The 19,744-nt window shown below is 38.7% G+C and overlaps 1 protein-coding gene across 2 annotated transcripts in view; it reads right to left on the bottom strand.

Moving 5' to 3' along the window:
- Positions 1–2,686: 2,686 nt before the first annotated feature.
- LOC108766772 (fibroblast growth factor 18) overlaps positions 2,687–19,744 on the bottom strand; it is a 144,604-nt gene continuing 127,546 nt past the window's right edge. For both annotated transcript variants that reach the window (XM_018516267.1, XM_018516266.1), the window contains exons 2-5: positions 16,481–16,526; positions 12,722–12,854; positions 4,856–4,962; positions 2,687–4,046 (exon numbers count right to left, since the gene is read on the bottom strand). In XM_018516267.1, coding sequence (XP_018371769.1) covers positions 3,591–4,046; positions 4,856–4,962; positions 12,722–12,854; positions 16,481–16,483 — 699 coding nt within the window. In that variant the 5' untranslated portion in view covers positions 16,484–16,526 and the 3' untranslated portion in view covers positions 2,687–3,590. The remainder of the gene's footprint in view (positions 4,047–4,855; positions 4,963–12,721; positions 12,855–16,480; positions 16,527–19,744) is intronic.

The following is a 19,744-nucleotide window of genomic DNA, read 5'->3' on the forward strand; positions in this document are numbered from 1 at the left end:
GAGACTCGCATACTCCATAAAAATTATTCCGTCATTTTTCTCCGCATCGCCGTGAACGCCGCGGTGATTCTCGCTACATGACGCTATGCTTACACATACAAAACGAGTTGGTTAATTTTTAGAGGCGGAGTTATACAATACTCATATTACAATACAATACATATACACGTTAGATTAGTTATCTGTTATTAAATTATAAGCGTCGGATTTTTTATGCCTTTCTCATGGTCATCTGCTGGCGTTTAATTTCTGTTTACACGCGACATCTTATCGTGCTTAGCTTGCACTCGCCACGTGCCGATAACGAATCACCAAACGAAATCGAACTTTAACATAATTAATGAATGATTCGCAGTAAAAACCAAGTAAGAAGAGATTTTCATTGATTATATAAAAATAATGCCGCTTCGTAAAAGGAATTATTCAATCTGTATAAAACGCGTTGCAAAGCTAAATTTTTGATTCGTCGCACGAAACGTGGCGTTACTACGTGCATATTGCTCCCTACATTTTTTAACACACATACAAACATCATCCGTAGGAATAAGCTTTCTTATGCACTGCCACTCGTATGCAATTAAATTAATCAGGTATTGAGTATTTTCAGACTTTGTGTAAAAAGCGTGAATTTTAATAATATATATATTTAAACGAAGTGAAGGGACGCGGAGTAAAAAAAAATATGTTGTTAAGTAAATTAAGTTTATTAAGTAATTAGGATCTTTGAAATGCATGATTTGGATATTACTCCATATTACAGCGATATGATGGAACATTAAACGTAAATGTAACACACTACCAACCATTCTTTATGAAGAATTTGTAACGCGTAGAAAATGTGTTTTCACGAAGAAGATATAAATTATAAATAAGCTAAAAGCCGATGAATTAATAATTAGTGACATCGTACGACCCGCAGTTGTGACATGATGTTGAGCGAAATGATAATTAAGAAACGTGACTGATAAAGAGGGGAAGGGGATGGGAAAAGGGTAATGGTAATGAAAACGATGAAAAGAGAGCAGCGCATATCTTCATATACATATATATACGTACGAGGGCGAACGAAGGGTATTTCGGCTTTCGTAGTACCTAAACGTGATTTCAATAAATAAGCTACCTAGGGAGCGATTTCTTTCTTTCTTTTTTGGAAAGGAGGGGAGAGGGGAAAAAAGGGCAGGCGCTCCTTACGTGGCGAATCTACGAAAATGGACCGCTCCGGGGTGCCTTCCTTGTGCCTGTGAAAAGTTAAAACGGCACGAGAGGTCGACGCTCGGTCGAGAGCTCGATCTCAGAGAATAGAAGCGAAAAATAAGACTGGCACAAGACGTCTTTGCGTAGTAACGAAGAACTCGGCGCCCCTGGTCTCCTTCGTCGAGTCGCCACCGCGTCATATATTCATATACCTAGCCTAATAATACAGTCTGCGATAGCGTTCTAAGGATTAAGTCCATTAACGATAATGCATTATATTACACGCACTCACACGCTTTCCGGAGGCGAAATACGTATGCACGCAAATGCACACAAGTCCAATATACTCGCGTACGCAGACACGCAGTTCTGACCGATTGCCATCGAATCGAAAGAAGAAATATTTTAAGACTTTTGCGTAAAATCGTTGGAAAATATTGCCGACCAAATTTGTATATCGACCGATGTCGTCTTGTATTTGAGAGATAGAGGAACACAGACGAACACTGGAAAAAGTACAAAAATGAAAAACTACATTTTATTCATTTGAAAAAGTATAGAAAAAATACTCTTTATCTCTTGGCATCTCGTAAGAATCTTCTCAAAAATTACATGTACAGCTTTTTGCTGTATCGTTAGCGTAGAGAGCTCTTCTATAAATACAAAAGTAATTTTTTTAAATACATGGCACTTCCAGCCTTGTTTATATCAAACCTTCAAATGTCCCGCATCTGAAACATTTTGTTCCTCCTATTTCAAAGCTACACAACGACATCGTGTTAATTTTCAGAGGTTCCGAATACAATCCCGAATTAAGAATTATGAATTTATTAAAGAAAAAACCCGAAGAGAATTGTCGGTCGGTTCTAAGACTCGGCACGTTCGCAATCGATCGCGCCGCGAGTTTGTGCGTCGGCGGCGGTAAGGCCTGCGTGTACATCGCGAGCACGCACGTACGCACGCAGGCAGGCACGCACACATTATTCATACACGCGAGCAGGCACGCACGCTACGTTAGGCGGCGTAATTAGCACAGCGAGCGAGAGAGTCTTGCGCGGCGTGAGCTCTAACTGCGCAGGCGAGCGTAAGAGTGGCGACGTACGAGCGTCCGCGACGTGACAAATATTTCCTCGCTGGACCAGCGCCGACAGTGTTCCCGCTTTTATTCGCCGAGGATCAAATTCTGATCGTACATTGACGCACGTTATCAATACTAATTATATTTTCGATAATGCATAATTTATTATATCGCAAAGAGTTTGATCAAGCCAAATGAATAAACTGACTTGTTCAAGAGTAACACGAACGATCTGTTAATTTCTTGCAATGATTTTGCAAAGATATGATATTGAATTGAAGATTAAGATTTTATCGTAGGAACAAACGAGTGACGTTTCTTTCCAAATTTAATCTAATTGTGCACCTTGGTCAAATTTTGTATATAAATATCGTTTAAGCGAATTATGTTAATATCTCAAAATTATGTCGGCAATTCTGTATTTCATGATGTATCCAAAAGACGAATTATTTTTGCCAAATAAATTGGGAAACAGCATGTCCGTCGGCGTGCGCCATCCGCGCGGCTCTTTGCGCTACCATCGCGGGCCGGTGACCGCGCTCGAAGCACAGCAGCCGTTCGGTTGCGCTACGATTTCTACGCGATGTGAATTCCTTTGCGTCGCTCCAAACGATCGACCAAGCAATAACGGCTTGAATGAATTTACATAGCCGGCGCGGTGTCGCGCGTTTACCACGACGCGCAGCATCGAAAGAAAGATATTTTCTACTAATTGGCCACGCTTCGTCACGAGATTAAAAAAAGAGAAAGAGATATAGATAGACGGAGAGAGAGAGAGAGAGAGAGAGAAAGAGTGTGAGTAAAAAAGAGACAGAGCGATATTCGTCGCGCGCGCGCGCGCGCGCGCGAATTAAATCCACGAGGAATCAACGATGAGAAAGAAAACGCTCTTATACGTTACGAGGTACATACTTGCCTGAAGAGAGATCAGTCGGGGCAAGTGTAAATCGAACTTAACCGCGTGAAATTGAGATAGCTTCGCCGGCGGGAGTCCATCGCCGATCTTGGACGCTAATCTCGACGACGACACCCGCGTCCTCGCCGCGGGAACATTGCTTCGCTCCGGCGGGCGAAAACGGAAACTAAACGGGCGCAGCTTAAGGCGTGTGTGCTCGGAGCGAGCCGCGCCCGCGCTCTTGATTCGCCGACCGATCGAACGAATACGTGGTGCTTCGAGTCGCGACACACGAGGCGCCGCGCCGTTAAGTGGGCTCCTGACATCCCGACCGTGCGATCCACCAGCGTATTTGGCAGTTCTGATCTCAGGTTCTCACGGGGTACAGAGGAGGCAGTCTTGATCGGCGAGCTCCCACGTGGCTCAATACTTGCTGGCCTCGACGAGGAGGCGGCTCTCATGCCGTCTCCGGGGTCCCGAGTCTACCCCGTCCTGCCGATGCGAGAGATGCTTCCAGCGATTCGAGTGCCGATGGCGATGCGTGGACGTGTGGACGTGCCCCCTCGCACTGTCGGCCTGCAACAGGGAGTTCTTCGTGGCCCTCATCACCGGCGACGGTTTCCTCGAGACGACGTACGGCTCCCGCGGCTCCATACCGCCCATCTCCGCGTTCACCAGGCTGTTGTGGTGGTTTATGTCGGCATGGGGATTGTACTTGATGAAGTTGAAACACTCTTGCCTGCCGTGGGGATTCTTCATCGGCCTACCGAACTTATTGAACCCGATATACCGCGTCCCGTCGACGGCGCTCCTGTACCTCAGATAGGAGCCGTTGTACACCTCGTAAAACTGGCACATCGGTCCCTTCTGTTTTTTCGGCTGCAAATAAACAGTCGACGGTTCACGATATACTACTCGCTATTTCGACATTAATCCTTTGCAGCTCGAAATAATATTACACGCATGGATTAATATTAAATATTTGCCGTAATAATAACATTGACAATTAAATATTTATTTTAAAAGTTCGCAATTATCGTGCAGTTTACATATTACAATTTAAAATGTATAAGACTGCAAAAGATTAAAAGGTCCATTCAAATCTCTTGACTATTATATGAGAGAATAACGCTTTTTCAGAATTCCAAGTCTTAGTGCAAGAATACACGATAAATAAAGTGTTAGCCGATTGTCTTTTATGGAAAGTTGCGTGGTTACATACATGGCAATGTATGTAATCGCGTTTAATGGATATAACACAATTTTAATTGTTTTCCATAAACGACGCAATAATCAGCCAACGTTTTATCTATCATGTGCTCTTGCACACTAAATAAATTAAAACACTAAACTTTAATTATGAAAACTTTAATTATTGCACGTAATTTTTATTACAGCATTCCAAATAAAAATGATTAAAAAACAGTTTAAATGGATTTCAGCAATTTAAACGGTATTTAACACACGATAAATCAAATAAAATTGAAGCTTGTAATATACACTGTAAACGTTGAAACCTTGAATCATCAAACTGTTAATAATCCAATTTCTAAATTATAGTCCCGAGCGTAGGTGATGAATAGAAATTTACGAAGTGCAATTCGAGGCGTTTACCGGCGCGTGTAAATTTTATACCCGCTCACTTGAGATGATGAAGTATGTCTACTAATTGGAAGGCGAGTAATTACCAGGCCGACGAGTTTCCACCGCTTATTGAAGCAAATGTATCGTTGGCTCTTCTCCGCGAAGATGTACAGCTTCCTACTGAAATCTTCCGATTGTGTGGTGAGTTTCTCTGTAACAGACGAAAAGATAGGAAATTTCATTATGCGTTTGAACAAAATCTATTTTAACAAAACAGCTGTATATTACATAATTATATTATATAAAAGATTATTCTTATCAATAAAATTTAGCAAACGATGTAAAAATTGTTTGTAAAATTATTCTCTCCGAGAAAGCAAAAGTACATGCAATTTCGCGTAAGATAATACCTATGCACAAATGCAAGAATTACTTGGAAAAACTCAAGAGACTTCGGTAGAAACTCTTGCAGTTTCTACCAACACGAAGCTTCGATCCCAGAGGACAGGCGACAGGATGCACAAAGCGAACCGTTTTGTGCTTTGGTATGCATGCTGGCATATTTCCGAGAAGAGACCTCGTCGAGGTTTATGGCGCGAGTTGTACCTACAACGACGCTGAGCCCCTCTACCCGGCGCTCTCTTCGGCACCGGCAGAAAAGAAGAAAAGACTCGGCTAAGCCTACCGCCGAGGCTAGTTGGTGCTAATGAAGGAGGCACAGACCGTCCGGTGTATGCTTTGCCACTTAGCGGATCCTGTCGTGCCTCGACCCCGAAGTGCACGTTGCACCATAGCCGGTGCAGCGCCGTCTCGCTGTCTCTTTCTCTGTCCCTCCGTTTCCCTTTATCCTTCCTACTTGGTGTTACGAAATTTTGTCGAGCGAGAAGCAGGCACCCTTTGTCCGCCGAATGAAAAAAAAAAAAGGATCAGGTACAGGTGCGCGACCGATGACTTCCTTTTTTTTCTTTCTTGACACGAGAAATATTCACCAATGTACTTGTTACTGTAACTCATTGCGAGAACTGGGTCAGTAGCGATACATTAAATCAATTTCTTTTTTATTCTCTTTATTTACGACAGAGAGGATGTTAATGGTGTAATATTTTTATATCCCTTATTTCGCAACATAAATTTACGACTTTATGTCATAAGTAATTTGAAGGTACTCACTCGTTATATTAAAATAAAAAATAGTTCATAATAGTTAAGGAATAATTAATTGCGCATGTTAATAATGAACTGTACTTAATAAAGAAAGAATCGAAAAATGCAAAAATTTTGTCCTTTCGCTGACAGGTTTGTCTAAAGTTGATCGTAACGTTTCTCGGAAACTTTGTGACGGCGCAATTTTAAAATCGAGTGTTTATTCATAGGTTAGTAGTGCAGCATGAGTTCCAGTAGAGAAAATAAAGGAGGCGAGTCTGCAGAGTGGCCCATTTGCCGTGGAACCTCGTTAAATTCAAGTGGTCCTCGTCGGATTCTCTTCCAACATCGAAATCAAGAATGTCCCCGAACTGCCTCGTAAAACCCTTTTTCAGCTCCGTCTAATTCTCTCTCTCTCTCTCTCTCTCTCTCTCTCTCTCTCTCTCTCTCTCTCTCTCTTGTTCTCTTTTACTTGTTCTCTTTTACTTGAGCCTCTTTCTCGCCTTGCACGGATCCTCGCCAATAAAAAAAAAGTGAGAAGCAGAGAACTTAATCTCAAACTGCTATCTCACTAGCCTATGGTGTGTAGTCCGCGCCAATTAATTGTACCACTTACGCTAATTAATTGGGTTTGCCTCGCAATGGGATGTTGAGTTCGATAGTATCATTAAAGAGAAACCATTGTTTTTATCTATCATTTGAATCGAAGTAGTCCAAGTGAGAAATACATATATGATTACGCACCCTTTAACGTGGCGATCGATAGATTTTATGAATATTGATGCATCGATTGGTAGATAGCAATTATTGAAATATACATTTCAAGAGCACTTATTATTGAATAATTAGCCATAAATTACGCAATCATTTTACAATTTAAATAAGCGATAAATACACAACAACACAGTGTATACACAACACAAAAACAAAGTGTATACATCGCGTTTCTCAAATAGATTTTGTATAAAAAACTGGGTTATAAATCAGAACACTTCATCATAAAACTTACAAAATTAGTAATAAAAATTCGATTAATAAATTTTCAACAGCAAAGAATGTAAATCATTTTTTCCAAGCTATCCATCAATTGCATGATATAGATACTGTACATAATAATTTTAAATATTAGATATTTAATCAGAAAATTATAATCTTTCCAGCCGATCATTTGCGTCCAATCAATCAGTAATTAATTAACAAAAATAAACTCAAAATTATTTTTATTATCGTAAAAACAAATATCAGTTGAAATACTGATAAAGTTGATAACAAACATTAAAAACTCCCTTTTTTAAAAATCTGTTAATCGCCGACAGTTTATCAATTGACAAACGGTAAGAAGTGTTACGAGATAATCGGTGTTATAATGAAAACCAGTTTAAATCATATAACTATGCTATCTTAATATGAACTTTATCGGAGATATTGAGAGAGTTATACGGGATGTGGAAATTCGAGCATAGCGAAACTAGCGTATCGATAATGAGACACGGAATGTGCGTTACATGATAATATAAGTATCCAACGGTTGCAAATAAATCAGAAACTATCGAGCACGGAATCGATACTCTTTTCCTTCCGGTTTGTGACACCGGAATTTTAAGTATGCGTCGCGCAATATCTCTGTGGTACAATGGCGGAAAAAGATACGATGATAACAACCGGAGCGATGTTACCGCATTTCACAAAGTCCTCTATACGTGTTTGCTCGCTCCAGTTACCCATTACCGAACTTTCACATTTCCGGTACCTCGTCGACGTCGTCGGCGACCGAAGCAATCGCAGCGAAACTCTGTCGCTTCGTCTCGAAGCGATGGTTATCGTTATCAAAGAAAGGAAGTGAGACCGGCGCGCCATTTCGAGTGCTGACGCGTTGTTAGTAAGTTACCAGACGCATGGAGTTTCGAGACAGGCGTCTACGGCGCGTTGATTTCAATCTTCCATTTGACGGATTTCCTCGGCCGAAGAACCTTTTCCCCAAAGTATTAAGATATGTGCCGAACGCAATAAGTGTCTCGATATTGATAAAAATATTTTGAATTAATTTCTTAAAATTGGAGGAATTTGAGAAATATAATAAAGTACTTATGTTGACATCAAAGCAAATTATTCTGTGTAAATCTGCGAATTCTTAATTCGGAAATAGTCACCTGGGGTACTATTCTGTACAAGTCTACGGATAGTTGTCGGTATTATGATATGCTTTGCGCTTTTTTTACCAAACAAAATATCTGCACAATACACATAATGACACCGACAACTGTCGATAGACTTGTACAAAACCCCTGGAATATTTTTACGATCCAGAAAAAATGTGATTTGTTATAAAATATTGTATGGATATTGTTTAACATTTTTTCTCTTTTAATAATTACTTTTACGAATCATTAAATATGCGATTCCATCAAAAGCCCATAATAACAAAGGTACATGAATTAAAATCTTTATTATTTTTTTAAGAAATACTGTCATAATAAGTTATTTAATGTACTTATTCCGTCTAATATTTGTTTGACTTCTACTTACTTTCTTCAGAAAATTGTGATTAAATCCATATATCCTTATTGTTTTCAAATAATAATAAATCAGAAAACAATTCATATACAATACATTATCAATAAAAATAATTTTAATTTGAATATAAACTATTATCTCAGATAATAGTTTCAAAAAATCTGGTAACTAGTTAAACCGAGGGTTAAACTCTATAACTGAATTATAAAAAGAGAACAGAATTAGGAATGCAATACAAACCAGAGTTATTTTTATATCAAACACTATTCGAAAATATAAAATTCTAAAACTTTACATATAAGAAGCATTCCAAGAGCTATCTGCAATCGATCGATGTAATATATTTTGCCGAAAGGTGCCACATCGGAATTTATTCATGACGCACTCGCAAGCTCGGCGGCACGTATGAGGATGAAGAGAGGAAGCCACTAAATTTTTCGCTTCAAACCTCTGTCTTCTCTCCCTCAACTTCCCCCTACTCCTTTCCCCTGACCATCGGCTCGTCGCCCTCGCTCTGGTTCCCTCTGATCGGAGCCGCCGCGAGATTAGAGGCTGCCAAATGAATTAAAAGCCAATTTTAATCAAAAGCGGGCACCGGCTTTTAGGCACGATTACTCCGGATAATAACTGGTAGGATGGGCCTGCACGTAAGAGGAAAAGAGCGAGAAGGAGAGAAGAATGGATCCCATATATTACTTCTACGTGCTCCTCGCGATGTAGGAACCAATTCGCCGCTCGTTACGGGTTCGCAACTACCCACATTTTTCTATCGCCTGTTGAAACAAACTATTCAAAAGGTTCTATCCCGCGATTGATCTTCAATACAACCTGAAAAATTAGCAAAACTTAAAAATTCAACTATCCTTTTGGAGAAACAGAGAAAAGAAAATTACACGCGATTACCACATAAAGAAGCAAAAAGCACCAATGTGCGGTTATTAGTTGTTGATGTTGGGCCTTGGTACAAAGGTGAGACGACGCCGACTTGGACCGAGAACCACTGGGGCGCTACAATTTCGCGGCGTCGGCGTTATGAAAGCTATAATACAACGCGCGAGGGAGAGATGGTCGGTACCGACCGTGTAAAGCGCAAGAAAAAGTCAAAAGGGAAAGGCAAGAGGCAGGAGAGAACACAGCGTATAGATGCAGCTCTCTCGTTATGAGCGCGCGCGTATAATAGCGACCCTGTCATTAACACCTAAACGCACGATTGGCCGATGCGCGAGGATCGTCCTCTCCTCGATGATGCACAGTAGACGAACACCGGTGCAAGACGGACGGGAATGCAATGCGAGGTATGCACGGGATGGATCAAAGGTGCGACAGGTGAAGTCTGGTTTATCGGGCTGACGCGGTAATCACAGCCCCCGCGACTCAAATAATTAAATTCCAGTCCGAACGATTGGTGCTGCCGGCGCAACCGATTCCCCGTAAACGTAACACGCCCCGGTTCAGATCTCTATCGCTTTCCCTCTTTCGCGACGTCGCGTCGTCGTGTCGAAATTCACGCGGATGTCAGTCCGAAAGACATTCAATTCCGAAACATCAAACGGAACGGTTCGCGAGGTGTTTGGGGAATCATGTAAGTACGGTAAGTATGTCGTGTCACGGTAATTACAAGTACGGCGTGTCACGTAGATCGCATTTGTGTTTGCTCGGTGTGCGGGTAACGAAAAGTTGATAATTATTATTTACCTTGATTGTGGATGATAGTTATTATCGCGTTATTAACTGACTCACTTGAATTATGATTTATCATTCCAGCTTGGCTCGGTTACTCCTCGCTCAGAATTCCTGATCTTCTTGTACGTCTCTAATATTACTCTAGTTAAATCGCAACTCGGCATATTAAGTATATAATTATATCGCATTTTAATGCAACGATTAAATTAATAGATGCGTTAAGCGCAAAAAGTATTACTCCATAATTACGTAATTCTTTTACCTGTTTATCTACCGGTATCGATATGTAAAACGATTCCCGGAAAATCACTATTGCGTATGAGCTCCGACATGCCTCCATACATTATACAATTCTAATTTTATTTAGTAAATTATCATGGAATTTTTACAATATAATAATGTCTACTATTTGATAGAAAACAGGCTTCAATCGCCACATCAGCAACAACTCCAAGCTCCCGAAGATATGTCGTGGCGCGTTCCACCTCGGAACCTGGTACATGGCTCCTCAAGGACTCTCTCACAGTGTCTCAATCCCCCGTACAGCAGCACACGCCGTTCCGAGTCGCGAGAGGGGCTTGAGTAATCGCCGGTCAGGAGAGGCTCGTTGTCGGCAGTTGAGTGCCGTAAGAGGTGAGAGAGCAGAGTAACAGAGGGAAAAGGTGGAGGCAAAAGCAAGAAGGCAGGAGGAGGCAAAAGGGGGCAGGAGATGAAGGAGGAGGAGGAGGAGGAGGAGGTACGCGAAGGTGATGGATCTCGGGGAGGTGCAGACGCGGCGCGCAGCGTGCGGCGCGAAAACTGGCTCCTCTGTTTGCACAAGCGAGCGCCTTCTTCCCTCCTTCCGAACCTTCCTTTCGTCCCCTACCTCCTTGGCAATCGTCTCAAGAGGAACCGCCTCGTACTCACGCCGCGTGTAGGGCGGACAGCCCGTTCGCTCGTTTCGTCCGGGATATCACGCGCAAAATTTCCGCGAACTCGCGAGTTCGCGAAAGGAACCGCCGCGAGAACGTTTCGGCAGTGAAGGGCCCTCATACGAACGAATTCGATGAAATTTTAACTATGATATGGAATTTTTCTATTATGTTAGAGGTATCTACAAAATGGCATTCTTGGTACTGGTAAAATTTGAGAATAAAACGACTATATTGTGCCGCGTGAAATAAAATAATGATTTACATTCAAATCGTTCTAAAAAATTTAATCGTTCGTTTTAATTCACGATTAAATTACGTAAAAAATAAGTGACACAAAGTTGAAGAGAGTTTTCAGTTTTCAAAATTATTTACATTAATATTACTTTATTATTAATTTCAGATCCCAAAATCTCAACTTCCGTGTTTGAAAAGATTCGACTTCGGACTGTAAAGTCGACAAATCGGCAAATTGACGGAAACGAACGAATTGCGCACAAGAAAGGCGTTTAATCATCATAATTCTGATGTCAACGATTTGCCCGATTTAAGTACATTAATCAAGGACGCGAAATGTTTGACAAATGTTTAATAAATATATCATCTTAACATCCTATCCATAAATGAGTGTTTTCATAGCGGATTTATGTGAAGGTGATAAAATGCAAGTGGAAGATAAGCGAGCACCCATGTAAATGTCCCATATATTTTGTTGAAGACTTTCAACTGCTTGAAAAATAAAACTAAATTCTCTTTTATTTTTGAATAATATCTGCTCGTAAAACTGATTCGAATAAATAGAAATGAGGCAAAATGCACTCGATGCACAACAAAACAAACGACGAGAGTGTCTAGCCGAAAACAATCAAGACAGGGTAAAATTACGTCGTAATTCATCGAGACTCCTCGGTGGTCGTCCTCCAGCTTTTACTCCTTTCGTTTCTTCTCCGACGTTTGTGCGTCCGGCAAACTGCTCACGGAAATAGGACTGCAGTTATTAGTTCGTAAAAATGGAAATTCACCCCGGAAGGCTCCGTAGAGACATTCCATAGCGAAAACGAGAGAGATAAGCTTTCCGACCGACTGAGGTCAATCGATAAGAATCGCAGTAAATTAGAGTTCTTTAATGCATCGTACTCCCGGATAAAAATCCCTTTCTTATATACAAAACTACACACTAGTGTAATAAAAATGCTAACTAAAATCGATTCAATTAACAGATTTGTTTATCTCATTCTAGTGATTCTAGATAATGTTATCATTACGCATATTTTTTTTTCATTTTGAAGATAATTAATGCAAATCGTGTAACAAACATATAAAGTATGTATGTTCAATGTTAATAATCAATTAACAATGCAATCGATAAATTTTATCAATTATGCTAATTAAGTTAAATATTTGGAAATTTTAGAGCAGCTAAGAAAAATCTTCCACAAAAAAAGAGATTTATTTTTTAATAGATCGTAAGAGAAAAAGATACAAGAACATATCTTTTTCTTAAAAGGTAACGATAAAAAACTACATAATATATAATAAACACAAAAATACTTTTTAAATTATTTCTGCAAACTTAATTTGGAAAAAATTTCGAAAAAATAACAACAAAATATTATAATAGTCACAAAATAATTATTTTTCGTTAAAAAAAAATTGTCTATCGCATATAAATTAAATTAGCAACAAGTGAGATTTAACAATTTTTGCGGTCTTACTTACGGTAGGGTGCATTGTAATCGTCGCGTCCCACTGCTTTGATCGAGCGGCCTATTACGGTAACATTGCCGCTGCTGCAAGTTGAGTAGAGACTCACGGAGCGCACCATCGCCGGCACCGCCCCGCACATCACCACCTACAATTACAAGAACCGTACGTATAGTCCAAAATTTCTTAGCTACGCGAATACAAAAATTATCACTTGCTCGTTCCAAGTTGCTTTATCAAATGTTTAAATAACCTCTTCAAACCAAGAAACACTAGAAATAAATTAATTAGCAAATGACTTATATAGACCGCGGTACTTTTAATGTGTTCCAAATCAATGGCGTATTTTACGTTTTATAAAAAAATACTAAATTTATTTTAAAAATGTTCGTTTTATGATGGAGTGTTTCTTCAAGGAATTAAATCATACTATTTATGATTATTTGATGAATTATTCAAATGCTGACAAAAATATAAGCACATCCATATACATATTAAATAAAAATAAGTTATGAAATGTACAAATATACATTATAAAGAACAAAATGAGCAACTTGGTCCAGAGTTAGAATCGCGCTTAATATTATCTGTCGTGAATTATCTGACAGTTTATCTTTCGTTGAATGTAACAACAAAGCTCTGGCGGGATAAGAATTCGCGTGACATGTTTTCAGAACAACGACCGAACTGAAAGTCGTTAAGGAACGTCGAAATTCTTCCACGGCCGCCGAGAAGAACGCTTTTACGGTCGGTTCACATATCACGACATCGAGTCATTCGCTGATCCGCCCGTGCGGATTCTTCCCGCGGTGGATGCGCGCGGATAAAAATCCGCCGTGTCAGACGAAGACGGAGAGTCGTCATGCTGGCCGCTCGGAGATGGTGCACGCTGATGGCAGAGAGCTCGTTAACGAGCGGACACGAGCCATCCATTAATAGTCGCCGAAACTGGCGTTTCGTTTATATCAAAAGTGACGCCGACAATGTTACGATAGCCGGTGCAACGCGCATTAGTCTGACAAACATCGAAATAGAAAGTTTAGTATGATCGAGCAATCACGAATGACGCATGAATGTGCATGTATAATAGACGTTAGTGAGACATTAGGAGAGTTGATGCTGTATGTGTGACGCGTTTCTCCTAAATTATAATTTCGTTCATATACTGAAAAAAAAAACTCAATCTTAATATATATTTCTTTGAACAGTACTAAGTAAACATTTACTTACAATAAATAAATATTTATTCACTAAAAAAAATCATAGTTAAATCAAATTAATGTTTTTTGTACCAATTTATACATGTTTACATTTAGTAAATATTTACTTCGAACTATTTAAATATTTTAACAAATATTTATTAAAGTTTAATATTTTTTTCGATGTATGCATAAATATCTAAACTATAAATACTGAATAAATTGATGAAATTAAATGATTGAATGAATTGCAACGTCCTTGCAATTGAATGTTAATATTTCGAAATTGATTATTCTCACATTTTTTGCACATTACGCGTCAAAATCAATGCTACATGTTTGCTTTAAAATTTATCCCAAGGAAACATCATCGTATAATAAACGTACAGTGACGAACAGATTTATGGGTGAATGTGGAGAAGAACAATTAAATTTACATTGCAGGATTTTATTGCTATTCCACGATCCTGTAACACGAGCCTTTTAATGTTGAGATGATAGAGTGTATAGAGCCCAAGAGACAAATAGAGTTGATAGTACACCATGCTTCTCTAACGATTAACATACAAAGTCAAGTAGATCACATATATACATTATAGAAACTGTTTATGACGTTGTCGCACGTAACAAACTCTGCATTGAATTCTGCGTTGCAACATCGTGTGCAGATAATCGCGTTCATCCTGCCGCGCCAATAAAAACTTAACATAGTAATTGATTCGCGTCATCACCGTGATATTTGCATTATCATTTAATCGGCAGAACTTTCAAACAATAAGGATACGAGTAAATGATGACAATTGCCAGTAAATAGCTCTTTGGAATTTTATATTGGCTCTTCATTAAATTCTCACCTAGCAGACGTATCGTTAAGGCGATAGCCTCGAATACATTCATCTCGATTTACCATGCAGTTACTTCGACCATCGACGTCTAAATTTATCGCTCGCGATTCAGTCGACTATCCATTTAATTATTTATTGGACCAGCAAACCGTTTACTGCACCGCTCAAGACCGGTATCGAGGATACATAAATCTCATTTAAATACGATTCGAGTCTCTGCGCGATGAGACTGTCGCGCGAATTGTCCTTATCATCTTGGGAAGTCGAGCATAGATCTCCATCAATTTCAAAAGCGTAAATAATGAGTGCCATGCGAGTCCAATCTCTGCGATATTCAACGATTTATATTGTATGATAGATGTTGAGTTTGAAAAACATTTTGTCAATGACAAAAATTATTTTACTATCAAATCGAGATAATCGTAATTTAATAATCTAGTTGTCCGTCAATAATCCATAATCAGTATAAATTAGTAATTGATCAAATTATTTTTGGCATTAATAGTCAAATATGGACAATCGGTTTATCATTAATAATTTTATAAATTAAGAATTGATAAGATAAAGCATCTTAAAGTAAATGTTACAACAAACATGCAGACAGTTTAGAAACGCGAGAAAGACTTGATCAAAGAAGAAAGACTCGATTTATCATGCACGCAGTTAATCAAAGCGCGATGGCAAGCTAACGGTTCCGCAATGAACGGTGTCGTGGGTACTTAAAAAAAATTCAAGCGACGTCAAAACTTATAGCGCTTTACAGCGGCGCCCACAGCGGGGAATTAAACGTACGCCGCAATGAGTTAAGGATGAGTTCAAAGCCGGCAGCCGCCTCTCGGCCATATAAATTGTCAGTGTCTGCAAACGCGTAGGAGTGGAAGCGCCGATCATTAATCTATGGCAGGTAAGGTGCGTGCCGCTGTAATCGCCGATTTACTCGAGTCTTGGCACGAGTTTCAGCACGCGATCCTCTCGGGTCCCGACCTCTTCGTGCCGGGGATATCTCAGATCTGACCTAGTCATCCTCGCGATCGCGGCCCCCATATATCTTTACATACATTGAGCGAGCTAGGAAGTAGGTGATTTTGCGGCTTCAGCGGAACTGTGGCTCACTATACGAACTCTATGCCACTCGTTACCGTTCACGAAACTAGGCCGACTAATCATCAAATTACTTTTATGCAATTGGCTCGTGCTACAAATGTCGGTCGCATTCAAAGAGATAAGATTACAAACCGATCATAACGCGATAAAACGCTGGAACTGAGCTTTCCGTACTTTTACATTTGATTTCTCGATAATCTTTATAATATAAATATTTTTAAATCTCCATAAATTACAAAACAAGATAATACTTACAATAAAAGAAGATTCCTTATATTAAAACAATTAACGAATTACAAATGGGCCTTTAGAAATCGGCGCTGTAATAATTGCGCGTTTATTTCGATTGATCTAAAACAATCCTCTATATATATAAATAATATATTTGTCGGATAATATACGCGCAATTATTACAGCGCCGATTCTTAAAGGCCCATGTGTAATTTGTTAAAACAAAATAATATTAACTAATTAACTATGAAATGTATCGTAGCCACTCATTTTCTCTAATAATCTTTTCTAATATTTATTATAACATTCTAAAAAAATATATGTATTTGTATTTCGAAATAGAGGGACACAATTTCTATAAATGTTATAAAAAGATTATATGTGGAAATACTCACCATCAGGAGGCACAAAATCTTCGCTAAAACGGCAAGCTGTGGTAACCTAGAAACAACAAAAATACACCCGTTAGTTAAAAATATCGATCGGAACACGAATGAAATATGCAATAAGTTCGTTTCATCCAATTTGCGGCGATTCTAAGCAATCATGTATGCAAATAAATTTCGTGTGATTATATAGCAAGCTCGCACACAGTGTGTACAGTCATTACTATTTCCAATCGCACAAATTGAAAATACAAGGTGTATTTGATAAGTTGTAACTGATAAGCAAACTTGTGCACGGGATAATTAGCACTAAAATGATGGTACAAATAGATTGTACCGAGTACACATAAATCATATGCTTATTAAAATCTTTAAATTATATGGTCGTTTTAAACCATAAATATCCTTAAGAACAAGAATAAATGATGATTGCGCTTTTGATAAATTCTAAAATTAGATTATAGATTTGTTTTTATAGCTAAACTAGTTTACACTCTTCATACATAGAGCGAAATAGGTATTATGTTTAATATTTTGCAAAAGCGAGAAAGAAAGTTCTAGTATAATTCAATGCAGCAATAAAAAAACAAATCTAATATCAACGAATAGGAAATAAAGGTCCTAAATCGTTATAGATCAAATCTTTATAGATCTTGATAGTGCTTAAATAATTCGGTGTGAATTTATATTTATATTATAAATCCAATCCTGCAAACTGTGCGAATTAATTCGTTAATTTTCAGTCTTGAAACGCAATTGTAACTGAACTAGAGTAATAATATCACAAACCAACATTGTTCAAGCTTTAAAATAGGATTTCAAAATATGTAAAATTATAGATTATTTCTAAAAATACAGATATACTGTTTTCAGCGGCGAAGAAATGATGCGAATCTCACGTAAAATCATCAATATTACCAATGTGTGTGGGAAAGGCTCATTGGAGAATCGTAGAATAGTGACGCGGCGCACCGTGCCGCAGGTTGTAAATGATAACCCAGTTACATACGAGCTACACGCGAGCCGCAAACAGTTGCGCAATGCAAATGCATCTCGTGTTACAGAACACAGGTGAACAGCGGTCGCGCCGCGGCCGGTACGAGCTTTCGCTACTCGTTCGCTTTAATTCGACAGCAGATTATTGGCTCGCTCGTGGTACCGCGGGGTGGACCAAACATGCCTTTCTTTCGCCTCATCCCGCCTACCTCGTCTCTCAATGCACTCGGTGCACCGCGTGGAATGCCGCTGGGCGGCCCCGATCCACTTAAAATATTCGCTTTGTCTCTGTCGAGCGAAGAAGCACGACGTCCTTCATTTCTGATCAGGTTTTCTTCGTTATCCGTCTTCTTCTCTTTGACGACATATCTTTTACAAGATCGTTGCGATTAAGTGCCAATTAGATATCTAATTTTTCGGTCAGTGCAATCTCCGTACATAGGAATTATTTCATTCACGTAGAAAATCTGCGACTGGAAGACAAGTTCACGATACAGATTTCGCCAAGGCTTTTTGCCATGCATTCATCATGCCACGCACTCCCCGCGCGATATACATCGGGTCGTAACACTCGTAACGTGGAGCGCGGTATAGTGTACGCAGTCGACTCGGGTTTCGAGGTTTAATTGCATTGGCGCGACTGCGGCAGCGGCGTGGTTACTCGAAGCACAACTGAATTTGGCATCTGCTGCCGCATGTGTAAAGAAATGATCCATATTTTATCAAACTAAAAGATTCTTTTATAAAATTAAAATTGTAATAAGCGGCTCAATTAATAAAAATTCAAACCACAGGAGCTACGAGCCAAACAGTATATTTGGAACAATGATCAATTAGCTATGCACAATGGTATAATACGTATTAAACAGTATGTTAACATTTGCGTATAATAAAATTAAAAATGATAATAGACGGCTCGAATAATAAAATTCGTAACATATAAATAGTAAATACAAGTCGAAATAAAATATTAGTCACAATATTAAAAAATTATAAACAAGAACAAGACGTTAATTTTATTATACGCAAATATTAACATGCTGTTTAATACGTAACCATTGTGAATAATTAATTGATCATTGTTACAAATATATTGTTTGGCTCGTAACTTGTGTGATTTTTGTTTGGATCTTTATAAAAATTGAACGCCTCTAAAAGAGAAGTCTATAAATGTCCACACTTTTACCAATGTAAATTAATTTTAATCTACATAAATTTGATTTAACTTACTCTTTATCTTTTTTCTTAGTACTAAAAGAAAATAAAATGTAATTGAAACCAAGATTAAAGTTAATCTACATTGGTAGAAACGGGTATAAAAGATCTGCAAGTCTAAAAGACCTATAGGATAAAAAACTAAAAGAAATGTAATCACGCAATTAATACCATACATTGCAAATCATCAACATGGTTCAACATAATAACAATTATATATAGAAATTTAAAATAACTTCCTTTGAAAATAAAAAGGTAATAATATTTATGTAATAAAAAATATTATTAATATAATATATAATTTATGTGTGTGAGAAAGAATTTATATAAATAGATCACGTTTGTGCGTTTTATCTGGCGCAGACACTCTCGCTTCTTCTGTACTGAGAGCCACTTGTAGAACGTATCGTGCCACATTCCAAAGTATCTAATTTACGTCAGCAGCGTCAATATCGATTTTTCAATTTTCACATCAGCGAAGACCACCGTCTCTAAATCAAGGTGTACGAGTATTCCACTCGCCGGGATGCCGGTTTACATAATTGCAAACTTAGTCACAACGACATCCCGCTGACAACCTCTTGCTAGCCGTTTCATTAACAGCCGTGGATCACCTCGGATGCGATAATACACACGATGTACCGCGACGAAGGTAACCGTCGGCGGTGCGGCGTCGAAAGGCGCGAAGATATATTAACATTCGGATCTCCCGAGACGTTTTACGTAAGGAGGAAAAATGTCCGTGAGATTTTTTACGTGTCATCAAAACGGAAAGAGTGCCGAGGACGAAGAATTCCAGTCTAGACTATCTCTGCACGTTTAATCGCGACCGTCGAATGATATTCTTGGTTTACCACACGAATCATTTTAATACTAGAACCGTCGATGGTGTCATTTTGGCTCCGTTAATTATTTCAATTTTTTTTTGTATTAAATATACGGTACAAAATATAAAAAATGTGTGAATATATACTACAAACAATTCTAATCATACAAATAATATCAAAATAAATCTTCATTAATGAAAAACAAGGATAGGAAATTACCAAATTGGCATTTTCG

Source organism: Trachymyrmex cornetzi, unplaced genomic scaffold (assembly GCF_001594075.2).
Source record: "Trachymyrmex cornetzi isolate Tcor2-1 unplaced genomic scaffold, Tcor1.1 scaffold62, whole genome shotgun sequence".
Lineage (NCBI taxonomy): Eukaryota > Metazoa > Arthropoda > Insecta > Hymenoptera > Formicidae > Trachymyrmex > Trachymyrmex cornetzi.